The sequence below is a fragment of the Aspergillus fijiensis genome (genome assembly GCF_003184825.1).
Source record: "Aspergillus fijiensis CBS 313.89 unplaced genomic scaffold BO72scaffold_13, whole genome shotgun sequence".
Taxonomy (NCBI): Eukaryota; Fungi; Ascomycota; class Eurotiomycetes; order Eurotiales; family Aspergillaceae; genus Aspergillus; species Aspergillus fijiensis.
In genome coordinates this window covers 207,700-223,115 of record NW_024468989.1, presented here as the reverse complement: position 1 = coordinate 223,115, position 15,416 = coordinate 207,700, and the positions used below count along the sequence as shown (strand labels likewise).

General features: G+C 55.6%; 7 protein-coding genes across 7 annotated transcripts in view; 4 read left to right on the top strand and 3 right to left on the bottom strand.

Moving 5' to 3' along the window:
- Positions 1 to 36: 36 nt before the first annotated feature.
- On the top strand, positions 37 to 2,509 carry BO72DRAFT_505575 (Zn(II)2Cys6 transcription factor; the record flags this gene model as incomplete). The annotated part of the gene is made up of 3 exons (XM_040949196.1): positions 37 to 129; positions 188 to 840; positions 891 to 2,509. 3 exons carry the CDS (start codon positions 37 to 39, stop codon positions 2,371 to 2,373), a joined length of 2,229 nt encoding a protein of 742 aa, XP_040803382.1. The 3' UTR covers positions 2,374 to 2,509.
- On the bottom strand, positions 2,510 to 4,773 carry BO72DRAFT_505569 (flavin-containing monooxygenase; the record flags this gene model as incomplete). Its single annotated transcript, XM_040949195.1, has 8 exons — positions 2,510 to 2,998; positions 3,052 to 3,258; positions 3,329 to 3,371; positions 3,432 to 3,829; positions 3,881 to 3,961; positions 4,012 to 4,448; positions 4,519 to 4,635; positions 4,703 to 4,773. 8 exons carry the CDS (start codon positions 4,771 to 4,773, stop codon positions 2,781 to 2,783), a joined length of 1,572 nt encoding a protein of 523 aa, XP_040803381.1. The 3' UTR covers positions 2,510 to 2,780.
- Positions 4,774 to 7,017: 2,244 nt separating this feature from the next.
- On the bottom strand, positions 7,018 to 7,818 carry BO72DRAFT_42491 (uncharacterized protein). Its single transcript, XM_040942895.1, has one exon. The coding sequence runs from the start codon at positions 7,660 to 7,662 to the stop codon at positions 7,204 to 7,206; it is 459 nt and encodes a 152-aa protein (XP_040803380.1). The 5' UTR covers positions 7,663 to 7,818; the 3' UTR covers positions 7,018 to 7,203.
- On the top strand, positions 7,762 to 9,784 carry BO72DRAFT_457050 (MIP/aquaporin family protein; the record flags this gene model as incomplete). The annotated part of the gene is made up of 2 exons (XM_040946308.1): positions 7,762 to 7,821; positions 7,892 to 9,784. 2 exons carry the CDS (start codon positions 7,762 to 7,764, stop codon positions 9,782 to 9,784), a joined length of 1,953 nt encoding a protein of 650 aa, XP_040803379.1.
- A 683-nt stretch (positions 9,785 to 10,467) lies between these two features.
- On the top strand, positions 10,468 to 12,323 carry BO72DRAFT_446177 (tellurite-resistance/dicarboxylate transporter family protein). The gene has a single exon (XM_040944232.1). The coding sequence runs from the start codon at positions 10,717 to 10,719 to the stop codon at positions 11,869 to 11,871; it is 1,155 nt and encodes a 384-aa protein (XP_040803378.1). The 5' UTR covers positions 10,468 to 10,716; the 3' UTR covers positions 11,872 to 12,323.
- A 1,066-nt stretch (positions 12,324 to 13,389) lies between these two features.
- Positions 13,390 to 13,954, top strand: BO72DRAFT_494231 (uncharacterized protein; the record flags this gene model as incomplete). Its single annotated transcript, XM_040948444.1, has 3 exons — positions 13,390 to 13,521; positions 13,587 to 13,657; positions 13,732 to 13,954. The coding sequence occupies 3 exons, from the start codon at positions 13,390 to 13,392 to the stop codon at positions 13,952 to 13,954; spliced, it is 426 nt and encodes a 141-aa protein (XP_040803377.1).
- Positions 13,955 to 14,560: 606 nt separating this feature from the next.
- BO72DRAFT_424933 (SEC14 family lipid-binding protein) overlaps positions 14,561 to 15,416 on the bottom strand; it is a gene marked incomplete at its 3' end in the record, with an annotated part of 1,415 nt that continues 559 nt past the window's right edge. Inside the window, exons 3-4 of the mRNA XM_040942896.1 lie at positions 15,034 to 15,378; positions 14,561 to 14,914 (exon numbers count right to left, since the gene is read on the bottom strand). Coding sequence (XP_040803376.1) covers positions 14,561 to 14,914; positions 15,034 to 15,378 — 699 coding nt within the window. The remainder of the gene's footprint in view (positions 14,915 to 15,033; positions 15,379 to 15,416) is intronic.

The window sequence follows — 15,416 nt, the reverse complement described above, 5'->3', positions numbered from 1 at the left end:
TCGTCGTACAAGCATTTCACCTGGTTCTCGAACAGAATGGCGCCCACCAACGCCGGCGAAAGTTCAACCATCCGGCGATCTACCCGGCCCGTGGCGCCATCGGCGTGCGAGGCATGCAGGAAACTTAAGGTCGGCCTCTCATCAAATCAACACATGACCACTTGATCCTAACGGAATACTGAGTCAGATGCGGTGCACCCGGACCAATAGTCTCGACAACTCATCGTGCGATCGCTGCGTACGCAACCATCGCCTCTGCCGGATTCCTCCAGCGCGGCCTCTGGGACGCAGACCCGGGGCGGTGGGCCGCTTCCAAGGCATCGAGAAAGCATACCGGAAAATCCAGGCAGAACTCAAGAAGACACCGGCCTCGATGCCTAAGGCTGCCACGCCAAACAATACCCAGTTATCGAGCCCCAGCGTATGCGAGCCGGATGGTGGGCCCATTTCGGCCAGTCCCTGGAATGACTCCTCCCAGATTCCCTCGGAGGGTGTCCCGGATGGCCCCTCCCAACCCATCAGCAATCCCCTTGCGTTGCTTGCGGACGCATCTGAAGCTGTGCACGCGAATGCCTCTCAAGCATCAAAGAACAATACCCACGAAGGAAGAGGGAGGGATCTACTATCTCGTCCCGGATGTTTCTCGTTGGGCCTTCAGCTCAGTCGAGAGAGTCTGGAAATTGGTCTAGACGCGCTCTTTGCTACCTCATTCAAGCCTGGGCGAAGCTCAGACTACTTCAAACCGCCCGATCCCAGCGCTTTTCGAGATGTTGGACCTGATCTTGATCCAGTTGATCTAGGATTGGTGACCATGGAAGAAGCCCACTTTCTCTTTCCGATGTCGGTATCGTGCAGCGCTTTGACTGCGATAGGAGGCTGACACGGCATAGTTATTTTGCTCGACTGCACCCTGTCAACGGCATCTTGGATCCCTTACTGCATACCCCGGGATACGTCCGGTCGCGGTCCACTCTCCTCTTCACCTGGATCCTGGCTCTTACCGCGCAGTTCGCAAGCACTCAGTCCTCATTAGCAAAGCGACTGCAACTACATGGGGAGAAGCTTTCCCGACACGTGCACACCTGTGGATTGAAATCGGTTGAGATCGTCCAGGGGTATTACATTTCCTTACTGTCCGCGACCCCAGCGAAAACATTAGCGGAGGAGAGGACTTGGCTCTACACCATGTATGCATTTGGGACCGCTGCTGAACTTGGGTTAGATCAGCACTCGAGGTCGCGCGGAGGGGTCTTGGTAACATCCGTTGCAGAACAAGCTCCCCATAATGTTGAGGTTCACCTTGAAAAGCAAACCCTACGATTCCCATCGGCTGTTGGCAATGAAGATCACACTGAGAGCACAGATTGTCAACGGCTTACCAGAAATCGAGAACGCACTTGGTTTCGGATACTACTCTGGGAACGAGCAAACAGCGCTGCGCGTGGCCGCATCAACCATATTCCTGACACGAAGCTCATCGCGGGCATTGACACCTGGTGGAAACATCCGGCAGCTGATGCGGCCGATAAGCATACGTGTGCTTTTATCCTGCTGCGCCGGCATTTGGCTTCAATTCATGCCGAATTGCAAGCGCAGGCTGCCGCTCCGCCGGACGATCCGCACTGGATGAAAAGACTCGTCGATGAGAGGCTTGAGGGGTGGTGTGAGGAGTGGCTTCCCGTGCCATACAATGTGGCCGAACCGTCTGAGCAACTTGCCTCGATATTCCTCTATTATGTGTACTTGCACAATCGACTTTGGATTCTGTCATTTGCTCTTCAAGCGTCGGAGAACCGTAACGGCAATAGACACATCGAGGCCATCAGACAGGACTGCCTTCAAGCGGCGGTTCATACCTGCGAGGTCGCAGTCCGCGACCTGCAAATGGTCGGCGAGCCTCTGTATTGTATGCTCGCACCCACTTGGGCGATGATCTCCTACGCTGCAGTCCTAGCATTGAAGCTCTTTCCTCAGGTGCATGGTACCCAACCGGGAGGGGATATCGAGCTGCTCGCTCTTTTATCGCAGGTCTCCTTGCAGCTGGAGCGCGCCGGGACCACGCCGCCCCATCGCTTTGGTATCGCGGCTTTACTGGGAGAGCACCTCCTGGGAATTCTGCGGACTAAGGCTGCATCGGCGAAGGGTGCTCAGCACAGGGCGGTAGAACATTCCCTGCCAAGGTATGATTCGGGGCATCCTGCTGCTGTAATGTTGGAAAGCTCGGACAATCTGGCTATCTATAATGCGCAGGAACCAGTCTCCGACCCCTGGTTCACAGACGCCTCAGCAGCGATGAGCTACGACTTGACTGGTGATAGTTTCGGTGATTTGTTTCGGGAGATATTCGGTCCAGGCTTTGCCGATTCGTTCTAATCGCATCCCTGGCGATGAGCGGGTGGCACCGAAACACCTGGGAAAAAGCCTGTTCAGACACATGTGCAGATGATAAAGGTCCGAATCAAGGCACAATGGATACCTCACGCATCCACCGCATTTATAGAGTGCCACATCCTGCTACGATCATGCTCTGACGGATCTATCTCATGGTTGGCTGCAATTAAGTTTGATTGAGCAGGTTTCAAGTGTGTATTTAAGTTTTCGAACCCTGTATACTTACTAGCACTTCAACTAAAAGATTATATAGGATGTGCAGGTCGACTTGTACCTGTCGGGACTCGAAGTCACGGTGGTTGGCAAGATTTTCGCGCGTGATATATCGATTCCAATTGAAGAGTTATGTGTGTGATGAACAAGATCGACACAAACCTCGGCTAAGAAGATCAGTTCCTAACCTGTTGCCCCTCGGGTGTCAGCACCCAAGGGATGAACTCAGGTGCGAAGCCATCTTCTGTCACCCCATTCCCAAAGCTCGCATACTTCTGTGTCGGATTCTCGAAACGGAGGTCAAAATCCTCCCAACGAACGATTTCTGTGGCGGCATAGTAATGGTGGTTTGTTCCCGGCCATGGAACCACTACTCGCCCTTCTTTGTTCTTGTCTACTGATGCATTAACAACGGAGACCTCCTTCGAAGAAAAGAGCTATACCTACACCATGAGCTACATGGATCAGACCACGACAGGTGAGGCATGCGGGACTGAGCCCAGCGGACAAATTGGTGCTGCGCTTCGGGCTTGACACTCACTGATCGGAGACAGTCAGTCTGCAGTCGCGTCAGGATCCGAATGATGTAGTCGGACGTCCGTTCGATGCCTGGGATGACAGAGCCGTTCACAGGGCAATGGGGTGGATGGAAAGCTGCAGTGCTTGCGAATCAGCCAAGGATTGACCCTTTGCAGGAATTCGGAGAATATGAGGCCAAACGAACCAAAGAGATTGGGAAATCCAGCCACCATGCTTGCCATGTAGCTCTCATAGTCGCCTTGTGGACCCCATCAATCATTCAAGCTAATTCCGTCTCGTCCGATAACTGGGAAGCGGGAGGCGTAGGGCTCAAAGCCCGTGGCGCAAACGACAAGATCGCAATCGTACTCCTCTCCTGAGCACGTCTGCACGCCAGTCTCAGTCAGGCTAGCGACATGATCCTGAACTAGATGCACATGCGGCTGCTGCATGGCCTCGATGTACGAATCGCCGATGGTCCACCGCCGACACGCTGGGGCAAAGTCTGGCTGGAGCATTCTTCGGAGGTTCGGATCCTGGATTTTGTGATCGTAGTAAGACTCCACCCGTGCTCGCATTTCGTGATGTGCTGGGGTATTCTTCCACAGCACACGGAAAGCGGATGCGATCTGCCGCTCGAGCTGGGTGCGATACTTGTGATACAAGTCGGGGTTATTCGTAAACTCAAGCTTCTCTTCCTCCGTGACTGGAATGATTGTTGAGACGGGTTTCGTTCTGTGAAGGAGTCCTTACATACACCTTTTATTCTCGTCGAAAAGCCCAGGACCAGCCCACGTTTGGCTTCGACAGAAGTTGATTAGCTCTGCAGCGTCTGCGCCTTTCGATCAGCGATCGCATAGCAAGGTTCAAACTAAGGGAAGGACTTACCATACTGCAGGGCACCGACGCATTGCATTCCACTGGAGCCGTTTCCCAGAACAGCAACTCGTTTTCCCGACACTACTAGGCCCTTTGGCCAACACGCTGTATGGCAAATATCGCCGTGACATCCAGCCCTCCCGTGAAAGTCCGGGAGTTTGTAATTATTCAGCCGTTCAACAGCATAGACTAAGACATCCGCCTCGACGACGGTCTCTTCCTGGGTAGTCTCATGCTTGAACGTGGTGATCCAGGACGAGGTTCTCTCATCCCATGTCGCAGACACGCATCGTTGTTGAAGCCGAATGTACTTCGCCAGCCCATGGTCGGCAATCACCGAGTCTAAATAGGCGCATATCTCAGGCGCGGAGGCATATAGCGTGGACCAGCGGGGATTTGGCGCCCAACTATAATGATACCCATGGGATGGAACATCGCAGGCGCACCTAATAACAGTTACTGTGGTGTTATGACTGCTGAGATAGGCAAGGTATTCGCATGGCGGGTGGATCGTACCCTGGGTACCGATTCTCGAACCAGGTGCCCCCGGCGCTTTCGTTCTTGTCGTAGATCTTCAGAGCTATGTTCTTCATCCGTGAGCTGAGATCGTGGGCTATTTGGATCCCGGATATTCTGTTTCAAGACATGGAGTCAACGGTTGATCTGAAATGCAAAATACCCAGAAAAGGAGAGAACCTACCCGGCGCCAATGACAACTACTCTCAGTCGACGGGGCATGAATGCCGTTGGACTTGCAGTCCCATATGCCATTTTCAGAAGAGTTTTCAGAAGAGTCCTATCGGTATATGATTTCTAGCAAGGCTGTGATCGCTAATATGCTGTTGAGTTGAGATAGAATGAGCCATCTCTGGCAATGCAGTTCTCTAAGCTCGAACGATCCATAGATTATGCGATGAACTCAAATTCGACTTGAATCATAGTGGATGATCTCATGAGTCACTTATTCTGCTATCCTTCCTTGTCTCCACGAGGCCATTTTTGGTCGGACGTCAACAACAGAAACGGCTGAAAGCTTAAAGTAAGTGCGAAAATAACTCTATTACTTCATCACCTGTGTTTATTCACATCTGTTCCCTGCTAAGAGTCAACGGAGCTCAGCGCCTTGATCATACTCAACTTTAGTTCTACCATGCAACAGAAGACTTGCCGATTCTCGGGCTGAAGCGAGGCGGGTAGCAGTCTTCTTCCACCTGCCAGAGGTTTTTCTGCCCCGCTTGCTTCAATGCTGTTCGATATAGGGCGGAAAGCGTAAGAGGTTGTTGCTGTTACTCCAGCACGACGGGGCCTGGATCCTGCCTTCTCCTACATACGGCCAGTTTCTCGGTGACAGCGGCCTTTCAGCATGCTTCGATTCCTGGATCCAGACAATATCTCTCCATCCAGATTCGCAGATCACTTGGTCAGAGCCCCACAATTATTTGTACCTCATCGAGAACGACCGCGACTGTCGTCAAGATGCCTTGCCAACCCACTGGTGCGCGCCTTCAATGGTGGATATTCGAGCAATCACGATGCCAGAGCGATAATATCCTGACTAATGGTCTATCCAACAGTGCTGTCGATCTTCGCTTGCTATGTATCATTCGCATACTACATCCAAAGTGACGTAAGAGTGGATGTGGTTTTGTCCTTGCCAGGTTGATGGCTCAGATGCCTGGATGATGTGAATGAACTCGGACATACAAAAGGCCTGGATGTACCTCCGGACTTTTGCCCTCCGTCTAGCTTGAATATCCAGTTCCCTGCATGGGGTGCTATCCTACATAAGCACTACTGTCCCTGCATGGTCTGGGTGATTTACTACGGCTATGCGATCGCATCCCATCGCTCGTTCTGTTCCTCCAGTGGTGCAGATGCTGAGCAGCAAAGCGGCTTGCCTCTGATCTTACGAGTCGTGCGAATCGCTGTTCTGCTCTCTGATTCACCGCGGGCTGCGACTAACTTCACGAAGGATGTTTTTCTGCTCAAATGTGCGGTAGGAGCAGCCCCATGCTTGAAGCTGATAAGGTGAAGGGGGTTGCCGAGGGAGGGGAGGGAGGCGTATCTTGCGCGACACTAAATTCCGATCCCACGACGATGTCCCTCGCCCAGGATGGGGAAAGCAGTCGATCATTGCCCTAATCCAGAAGTTATTATCTCCCTTTCAGTCGTCTGAGTGGATGCAACCCTCCCCTGGCAAATCCGCGATGCAGAAGAAAAGCATGGGCGGAACCCGGATCACCTGCCTATACAAGCCCTGACTTCACCCGCCTGGATCCCCCTTTTATGGCTCTTATACTTTCTCTATCTCATTTCCTTCATATCGAGCTGACAGCTGGTTGGCACGATGTTCCGACCGGCGGATCCAGCGCTCATCGTGATTTCTGAATCAGAGCCAGTCACAGCAGGTCTGTTTTTGGATCATCGGGTGCTCTGACTCAACTTACGGAACAAGGAGCGAAGTCCGACGAGTTGGATCGAGGAAGCACTGGTCAGTTGAGATATTGACCGCCATCGTGCCCCTGGTCGTGATAGCGGAAGCACGAATGGAGTTTTTCTTGACCCATCTCCCCCACTCTTGAAGAAATTTACAGTGGAACGCGATCAACCCACGAACGGCGATCCGCATGCTAAGCACTACTGACAGAAAAGCTTTGCGAGGGAGCAACACCGACCGGAACATCAATGGCATTAATGCCATGGTTGATGGAAAGAGGTTTTTGGATATGTCTGGTGGCAAATGGAGAGATAACATACAAAAGCAATGCAAGAGACGACAAACAACCGGGAAATTGTGCAGATAAATGCATAAACGGAAGCGGACCGGCATAAGTTGATTGATGCCTGCGATCTGAGCTCGGATTTACCCCCAGTGGAAGAAGCTGCATAAGCGAAGTGTCTAGCAGTGATTAGGAGCGAGCTTAGCGTGTTCTACGAGTGGATTCCCTGAAGGCGAAGGAGAACCAAGCATTTGTTTTCCGACGCCACCCACGCACACGCATCCACCCACTGCCATTCACCACTCACCACTCACCCTTCGTCACAACCACTTGGGAAAAAACAGCTTTGGTGAACATAGACCTGGTAATGTTCCTGAATATCGTGCCTCTGAACAGAAATCAGGATCCATCCATGGATTGACAGACAACGGCTTGTTCATCCATTGACAAAAAGAGTCGGATAACACGGATCCTGGATCCCTCAGAATCTGCACATCCAATAACAGACCCGCGATCGGATGTTGACTGGAACCACTCCGACGTCATTGGAGACACACCGATGGAGTTGGGATTCAGGGCACAAGCCATTCACAGCCCATGCACTGGTTCTCGGTGCACTGCACTCCTCAGGAACTCCCGAGATTCTGTTTTCCGAGGGGCCGCCGAAGAATCCCTCCGACCCACTGGACAATGGGACACTTACGCCAGCAAAGGCCCTAAACTCCTCTCCGCCTCGACGATCTCTCGCATCCCATCTCCCAATCCCAGTCCATCCTCCCATCTGCTCCATCCACCCACCAAACATGGCGTCATGGAACAATGGCTTGCGACCGGTGGATATCATGTTTAGGCAGGCCCTCCCCTTCACCGCGGGTCTGCTGGAGGCTTTGTTGTTGCTTAACCTTTCTTTCCCCCCTCTTTTTTTCCACTCTTCTCCCATCTCAGTAAACCATCAACAAACCCGTTAATTCTTTATCAGTTGCAGGGAGACTGGAATTCCTCCCGCTTGACGTGAATCATATTCAGAAGTTTGGCCAACATGAGCGACGCAGACGCCGGACGCGACGCTGAACGCGATTCCGGACGTCCCCGGGCCAGGGTAAGTGCCTCCGAACAACTCGCTGTCCACAGAAAGTGAAGCTGAACTTGGACTTTCTGCGCAACGATAGTCCGACGTGGATCGAGTCCGCGAAGAAGCGACCGGGGCATCCTCGCCCCCTATCTCGCCAGCCGGCCGCGGTCGCCGTGGCACCATGGACTCCGATTTCTTGTCTCCCACCCGTCGCGCCTCCGGTCGTGACGGCGAGCTGGGATCTGGCGTGCGTCGTCGCAGCTCGGCCGCCTCTCGCCGGAGCGGACGCAGCGGTGGCATCCCCAGTCTGGCTCCGCGGACGACACTAGCCCAGCGGACGCAGGGCAAGTTCACCGTGGCCGGGCCGGACGACACGCCGCAGCTGCGCCTGGCGCACGAGCCCTTTGTGCAGCCGGGCTACGGTGACCTGAATCCAGCCTACGAGCAACCCGTGAATGCGCGACCAGTCTGGGGTCTGGCTAAACCCTTGCCTCGCGTGGTGCGGTCGGGCATGGTACCCACCAAGGAGGAACTGCTTGAAGCCCGCCAGAACGCCCAGTTGCCGGCGGAGAACTCCCAAAAGTATGGATTGGAAGTCGACCCAAACGACCTGGAGCAGGGCCAGATCGAAAAGACCACTGACCCGCGCCTGATGGCAGCCCAGGTCGAAGACGCGCGTCTGCAGCGCGAGGCCAACTTCATGAACAAACTCCTGTCGGGCGACACCACCTCCATCCGCGGCTCCCGCATGTCTCGCACCTCGTCCACCCGTCGTCGTCGATCCTCCGCCGTAGGGTGGGAGGAGCAGCTGTCGACGGTGGCCGAGGGCGAGACGCCAGCCACCAGCATTCACGGGGGCGACGACGAGGAGACCGAGGGTCCCTCAGCAACAGCCCCGCCGCACCGCGGGAGCAACGACCATCGCCCGAGCGATGTTCCCCTTCAGCCAGTCCCGGAGGAGCCGGAATGGCACGGCGACGACGACACAGCCGGGGGCTCTCCGAATCTCGAGGAGGAACTGAAGGAAGGGCTGGACGACCTGTCAGCTCTGGAAGACCCAGCCCTGCCGGAGGATCTTCACCCGCTCGTGCAGGAGCTGGTCGAGGACGAAGTTCACAACAACCACACGACCTGGTCGGTGATCCGGACGCACCACCGCGAGGCGCTGGCGGAGGCACTGGGCGTTTTCGTGCAGCTGTTCGTCGGCTTCTGTGCTGACCTGGCTGTCACCTGCGCCGACGCGGGCAACCCCAACACGACGGACTGGGCCTGGGGCTTTGCGACCATGATGGCCATCTACGTGTCCGGTGGTATCTCCGGTGCGCACTTCAACCCGGCCATCACCATCATGCTGTGGTTCTACCGTGGTTTCCCCAAACGCCTGATGCCCGAGTACTTCGCCGCGCAGTTTTTGGCGGCCTTCATCGCAGCGCTCTGCGCCTACGGTCTCTACTACGAGTCGATCCACGAGTACTTGGCCTCGAACGCCACGTCAGGCGTCGTCAACAGCTTCGTCACGAACCAGCGATACAGCTGGATCGGCGGGGCGACGGCCTTCTTCAACGAGTTCTTGGGCACTACGATCCTGGTCATCGTCGTGCTCGCGCTGGGAGACGACCAGAACGCGCCGCCGGGTGCCGGTATGAACTCGCTGATCGTGGGTCTGATGATCATGAACCTGAGTGTGGCGTTCGCCTACCAGACGGGGGCGGCCTTCAACCCGAGCCGTGACTTCGGGCCCCGACTCGCGCTGCTGGCCCTGGGCTACGGCAGCGACCTGTTCACCAACGCGTACTGGTTCTACGGGCCCTGGGTGGGGGCGATTGGCGGGGCGATGATGGGCGGCTTCCTGTACGACTTCTTCATCTTCACGGGTGGCGAGTCGCCGGTCAACTACCCATGGGAGCGGACCGAGCGGGCGATGCGCAAGAGCAAGATGAAGTGGAAGCGGCGGTTGCATCTGTCCAAGGAGGAGACGGAGAAGAGCTAAGCTCTGTTGAGCATCTGTGGCTTATGTCTATAGACGAGCTGTGGGATGTTGTAGATATTGTATAGTGTTGTGTGGACGCGTTTGTTTGTTTGTTTGCGGGTGCACCAGCACCATGGTCGGTTGTTCATTTAGCCTGATTACATCTTAGATTAAATCTTGATGCGCCAGACCCTGAGGATCGTGGCTTAGTGGGTCTGTTATAGCATTATTCCGTGTGTTATGCTTCAGCTTAATCCCGGTCTAAGAGCCTTGCTTTTTCGAACACACTTTCCTCCGTCCGGGTGTAATCCGCCACCAAACTGTAATTCAAGATATAGTACTCTGTACCAAGACTGTACCAAGAATCCGCTGGGTCAAGCAATGCCATAGTGCGGTTGCATACTTGCTTCCCGCCGACATCCATGATTTAAGCGTGGCAACCCTAAGTTGGATAATTCCCACCCTACCATTTCCACCACATGGACATATTTAGCAACAGACGGAGCCACCTCGTGGCAGTCTGTTCCCCGAACCAGCACTGCAGCTTAACGGACCTGCTAACGGTTTCAGTTTGCGCAGGAAAGAGAAACCGGGTTCCAAGTTGGCCGCGCCGCAGAAATCGGACGATGAAGTCACGGGACCCACTTCGACCCTGAGGCCGACCGTGACGTCACGCTTTTATCTCTCTATCAACCGGTCAACACCTTTCTTCCACCATCCTTCATCATGACGCTTTTTCAACGGCGGCCAGCAAGATTGTGGTGCTTGGCGTCGGCTCGGTTCTCCCGGCGAGGAGGAAGAGGAGGGAAGGCGAGATGCACGACTTCAGCCTGATCAACATCGTCTCCGGGTAAATTCTCTCCTACACCACCAACCAACCACCAACCACCAACCACCACCGCCATCAACGGCAATCATATACCCGAATCGCAACAACAACAATACCAAGTTCAATGGAAACCGACGAGCCGCATCTCTCCCCGCTGCGGCGGTTCACCTCAGCCGTGCGCTGGAGCTGGTACGCGATCTCGCTAAGCTGGGGCGGGATTGCGGTGCTGCTGCACCAGACCCCGCACCAATTCACGGGGCTCAACACCATCGGCACGATCGTCTTCATCGCCAACCTGGTCATCTACGCCCTGATCACGGGGTCCTTCATCTTCGAGGCGCTCAGCCCCAGCCCGAGGCCCGGCAAGGCCGCCGCCGCCGCGTCGGGGCCCCCGGACTTCCGCACGCGCTGGCTGCACATCCAGCAGCTGACGGACCTGTACTTCATCCCGATCTCGCTGCTGGCCTTCGCCGCGATCCTGTTCGGGGTCTCCTACTACGGCACGCCTCACTGCGGCCGGTGGCTGGTTCTGACGCTGCACGCGCTGTTCTGGGTGTACACGGCCGTCTCCCTGGTCCTCTGTGTGGTGCTGTCGTGGGTCATCCCGCACACGCACACCACCCCCGAGAAGCACTACCCGATCGTGCAGATCCTGCCCTTCTTCCCGCCGATGCTCAGCGGCACGATGGCGGGCATCCTCGCGCCCCACCAGCCCGCCAACCTGGCCCGGCCCATGCTCGTCGGCGGCACCACGATGCAGGGCCTCGGCATCCTGATGTTCTTCGTCGTGCTCGCGCAGACGGCGCACACCCTCACGCGCAGCGGCCTGCCGGAGGGGAAATTCCGGCCCGAGATGTTCATCGCGGTGGGCCCGCCGTGCTTCACCATCATCGCGTGGTACGGCATGGCCTCCGCGGCGCTCGAGAAGCTGCCGGACTATTACCTCAGCAAGGCGAGCAGCGTGCACACGGCCGATGTGCTGTATATCCTGGCGGTCGCGGCGGGCGTCAGTCTGTGGGTGCTGGCGTTCGTGCAGTTCTGGCTCGCCGTGCTGAGTATGGTCGACGCGATGGTCCGCGGGCTGATCGCGTACGAGCTGAACTGGTGGTGTATGGTCTTCCCCTTGACGGGGTTCGTCTTGTGTACGTGCAATCTGGGCCAGGCGTTGAATTCCCCGGCCATTCTGTGGGTGGGCTCCGCCATGACGATCGGGCAGGTCGCGCTGTGGTTGGTGATTTGTGGGTGTCAGATTGTGGTTTGGGTGCGACGCGGGTGGTAGTTTGGTTTCTTTCCTGGCTCGGGAGATAGACTTGTTGTGGTTGGGTGTATAAAATTGGTTTCTCTGGGTTTAGCGAGGTTTGGCATATCTGCATTTCGCTTTCGCATTAGATTGAGCTCGAGGGGTGGTTAATGCTATTCGTGCTAGATGTGTATAGCATATACTGCAGGCATAATTGGGTGAATAATCACGGAGCACGGAGGAGTGGCAGGTGTGTAGCTGGCTGAACCTGAGGCTGACATACTGAATTCTCTCCGGCGCCCACCGGGTCGTTCATCCCCGGATTATTGAGTTCAGGCGGCTGGTTTTGACTTGGGGCGGAAGATCCAAGATAAGATCATGGCCTAGAAGGTAGATAAATTGCCTCCGCCGAGATCTGGGAAGCGCCAGCATTGGCTGGAACCGTAGCGACTTTGAATCAGGGTCGATGGAATGAGGCCCTGGCCGGAAACAAATATTGTGGACATTTAGGATATCATCAGGAGGGAAATGACTTCTTTCCATTTTCTGGAATCAGTTCATAGACTCTGCCTTGTATGTCCAATAAATTGTGTGTAAACATCTTGGTAATCAATCAAATGACTTATGTCTTCATGCATAAGTACCAAAGGATCTCGACGAGCGTGCCTGCAAGAATATATTCGAACATAGATACCTGTTGAAGATACTGTTCAGCGGACCAGCTGGGTTGCTCGCTCGGCCAACAGTCACATTGACTTGATATGCTATCTTCAGTAATTCGATCAATCGGTTCCAAGCAATGGATCCTGGTTACTTATGGTTACTTCTTCACGGGTTCAGGGAGTATCCAGTAGGCATACACCAAGCCTCTGAGCCCATGCTGAGTGGGCCACACAGACGAGTACATATAACCCCGTCTTGATTCCAACCCCCCACCCCGCCTGCGCACTTTCTCCCCCGCTCGACGGGGTAAGCAGTCTGCCGTCTGCCTCTGGAGGCTAACCGCGAATTGGATCCTCAGGGACAGACAATAAATCTTACTACCTAGCACTCAGCTGCCCCCTCATCTGAGGGGGGCTTATCGAGAATGCGGCTCAGCGCCTCGCTTGCTACGGAGCACAGACAGCCACAAGCTCCCTCCTGCTTGTTCTTCTGTCACGGACTGGACAGGACGCGTGTGACAGTCGACGCTAATGCGTCCGTGCATACGCTCCATGCGCACCGAGTGCCCAAGGAGCTAGGATCTGACTCGCTTGCTTGTGGCTCACGAACATACCCCCGTCCGTCGTCCAATGCAGACCGTGTTGACCCCTGGCCCGCCTTTTTCTCGCTTACGCGACAAGGTAGTGCAGTGCAAGAGTCATCTCGTGCATAGTCATTCTCTAGCCTTAAGCTGGTTAGGGTATTTAAGCCGCTACCCCGCCGGCTTGGCTGGGGATCCGAATGTGGCGTGCACGGCGAATGTATCGATCGCAGCTCTGTAGCATCCATAATTCTTACGGATCGCTGGTTTTCGAGTCGCTGTTGGAGATCGTCTCTCCCCGAATCGAGTAAAGAATGTGTTTACCCGGTATCTGCGACCCCTTCGACCTCGAAGACTGCTGCGGCGGCTCCGGCACGGCCGCGCCCCCGGCCAGACAGCGACCGGTCCAGCAGTTCCAGTCTTCAACCCGCCAGCAGCGAGCGGCAGTGCCGTTAAGACGAACACACTCGTTATCTACCTTCGACTGACGCTACGGAATTACCGTCTTCAGGCCGCCGCCGCCGCCGCCGCCGCCCGCGCACCAAGGCCCACGCAAGGCCAGGGCCAAGGCCAACAGATGCAGTATGCCGCGGAACCCCAGAGCGTCCGATTCCTGTGGCAGGCCCGGGGCTATCTGTGCGGGCCCAGGGGGGCAGAGATACATTGCCCACCGTCAACGTGAGCAAGACGCCGCGCGGGGCGATCGTCTTGGCCGGCGTCCCCAGGGGCTTTCCCAGCATTCAACCCTATGAGCAGGGCCAGTTGGTGAGCGGGTATCTTAGGAACGTCACCAACAGCTATTCGTTCTCCAATGCGAAGTACTACCGCACCAGGAAGGGTCTGGTGATCTTGCAGGGGGCGCAGTTCCGGGCATTGTAGCCGGGGTTGCCAAGTTGATGTCATGGAGGGTTTTGTCGGTGAAAAGTGGAGATAGGTGCTGAAATCGAGCTTTTGCTGCTGCTGCAATGCTTGGCCCTGCTGCAGATGGGTTGACTTGGCACTGTGTATCTGTTACGTAGTATCGTGGGAGTGTTGTTTGAGTGTGTAGATCTCAAAACCTGAATTATGTCTGCAATATATCATAAGCTATCATACTATGAGGTCCTCCGTTCCGAAGCCTGAAAGTTATTCTACTATATTTAACAAAGTCACTTTCTGTAGTATAGTTGTACAATGTTGATGACTTAACTACTTTGCGTTGTTGAGTTCGATGATAAAAAAGATTCATTAGCTTCCTACCGTGCCCAGGTGCCTTCACAATTCAAGTGTGACTTGGTGGTCATCTCTCTAACTCCTTACCTTCCCGCTACCCATACTAATCCCTCTATGAACGATACCTCAAGGTATCTGAAGATAGACGCGCAAACTGTAACAAATTCGCCATAGCTCAACCCTCTACTATAGGTCTACTTCGACGTTCTCAAGACAACCAACCACCCCAAGCCTACTCAATCCACACCAACGACCGCTTCACATCCTCCCCAGCTACAAGACCGCAACCACCTCCTCCCTCAGCCCCGACGCAGTCGACCCCGTCGCCACGAGCACGCGCCTGCCCTCGCCATCCTCCCTCCACTTCAACGGCCCCTCCGGCAGCACCACCGCCCTCTCCTTCCCCAGAACCTCCAGCAACCCCGCATCCAAATCCGCCCGCATCCCATGCACCACCTCGAACCCCCCGCCAAACTGCCGCGGAATACTCTCGTGCTCCACCAGCCCCGCCAACGCAGGGAGCACCTGGCCCTCCGTCAGGATCACCAGCTTAGCGGCGGTGACCGGATCGACGAATTTCTTCATCACGCCCCAGATCGTGCTGAAGTAGCTGGGTGCGTTGCACACCTGTGCCCGGTTAGCGCCGCCACGAGAGCCCTAAGTAATCCCACCCGCTGCCGCATACATGTCGCAACAAACGTAGGACCTCTACCCCGCAACCGGAACCAAGGGAAAAGAAAACCTACAAAAATCGTCTCAATCGTCTCCGGGTAACACGTCGCGAGGATCCAACTGATCTCCCTCGCGAAATCCCGCAGCGTCCACGCCTGCTTGAGGCTGAGCGCCTTGGCGTCGACGAGGTAGATGCTTTTGGTCACGGGCGTGGCGGCGGCGGCGCTGCACAGCGGGAGGATGAAGCGCGTGAGCGTGTCGAAGAAGGCGCAGGCGCGCTGCGCCATGTCCGGGGCGTTCTGGTCGGTCGGCGAGCGCGTGCGGCGCCAGTGAGCCACGGCGTCCGCGTGAAGGTGCGCCACGTCCAGGAAGAGGATGGGGAGGGAGGTGCGCGTGCGTCGGCCGGTCCAGTGCGGGTACTTTTTGCGTCTTATTAGTGTGGTTTTGGGGGGGAGGG

Excerpts from the sequence above, each read along its gene's own strand:
- BO72DRAFT_42491 (XM_040942895.1), bottom strand. The coding sequence starts at position 7,662 with ATGGGAGAAGAGTGGAAAAAAAGAGGGGGGAAAGAAAGGTTAAGCAAC.
- BO72DRAFT_446177 (XM_040944232.1), top strand. The coding sequence starts at position 10,717 with ATGGAAACCGACGAGCCGCATCTCTCCCCGCTGCGGCGGTTCACCTCA.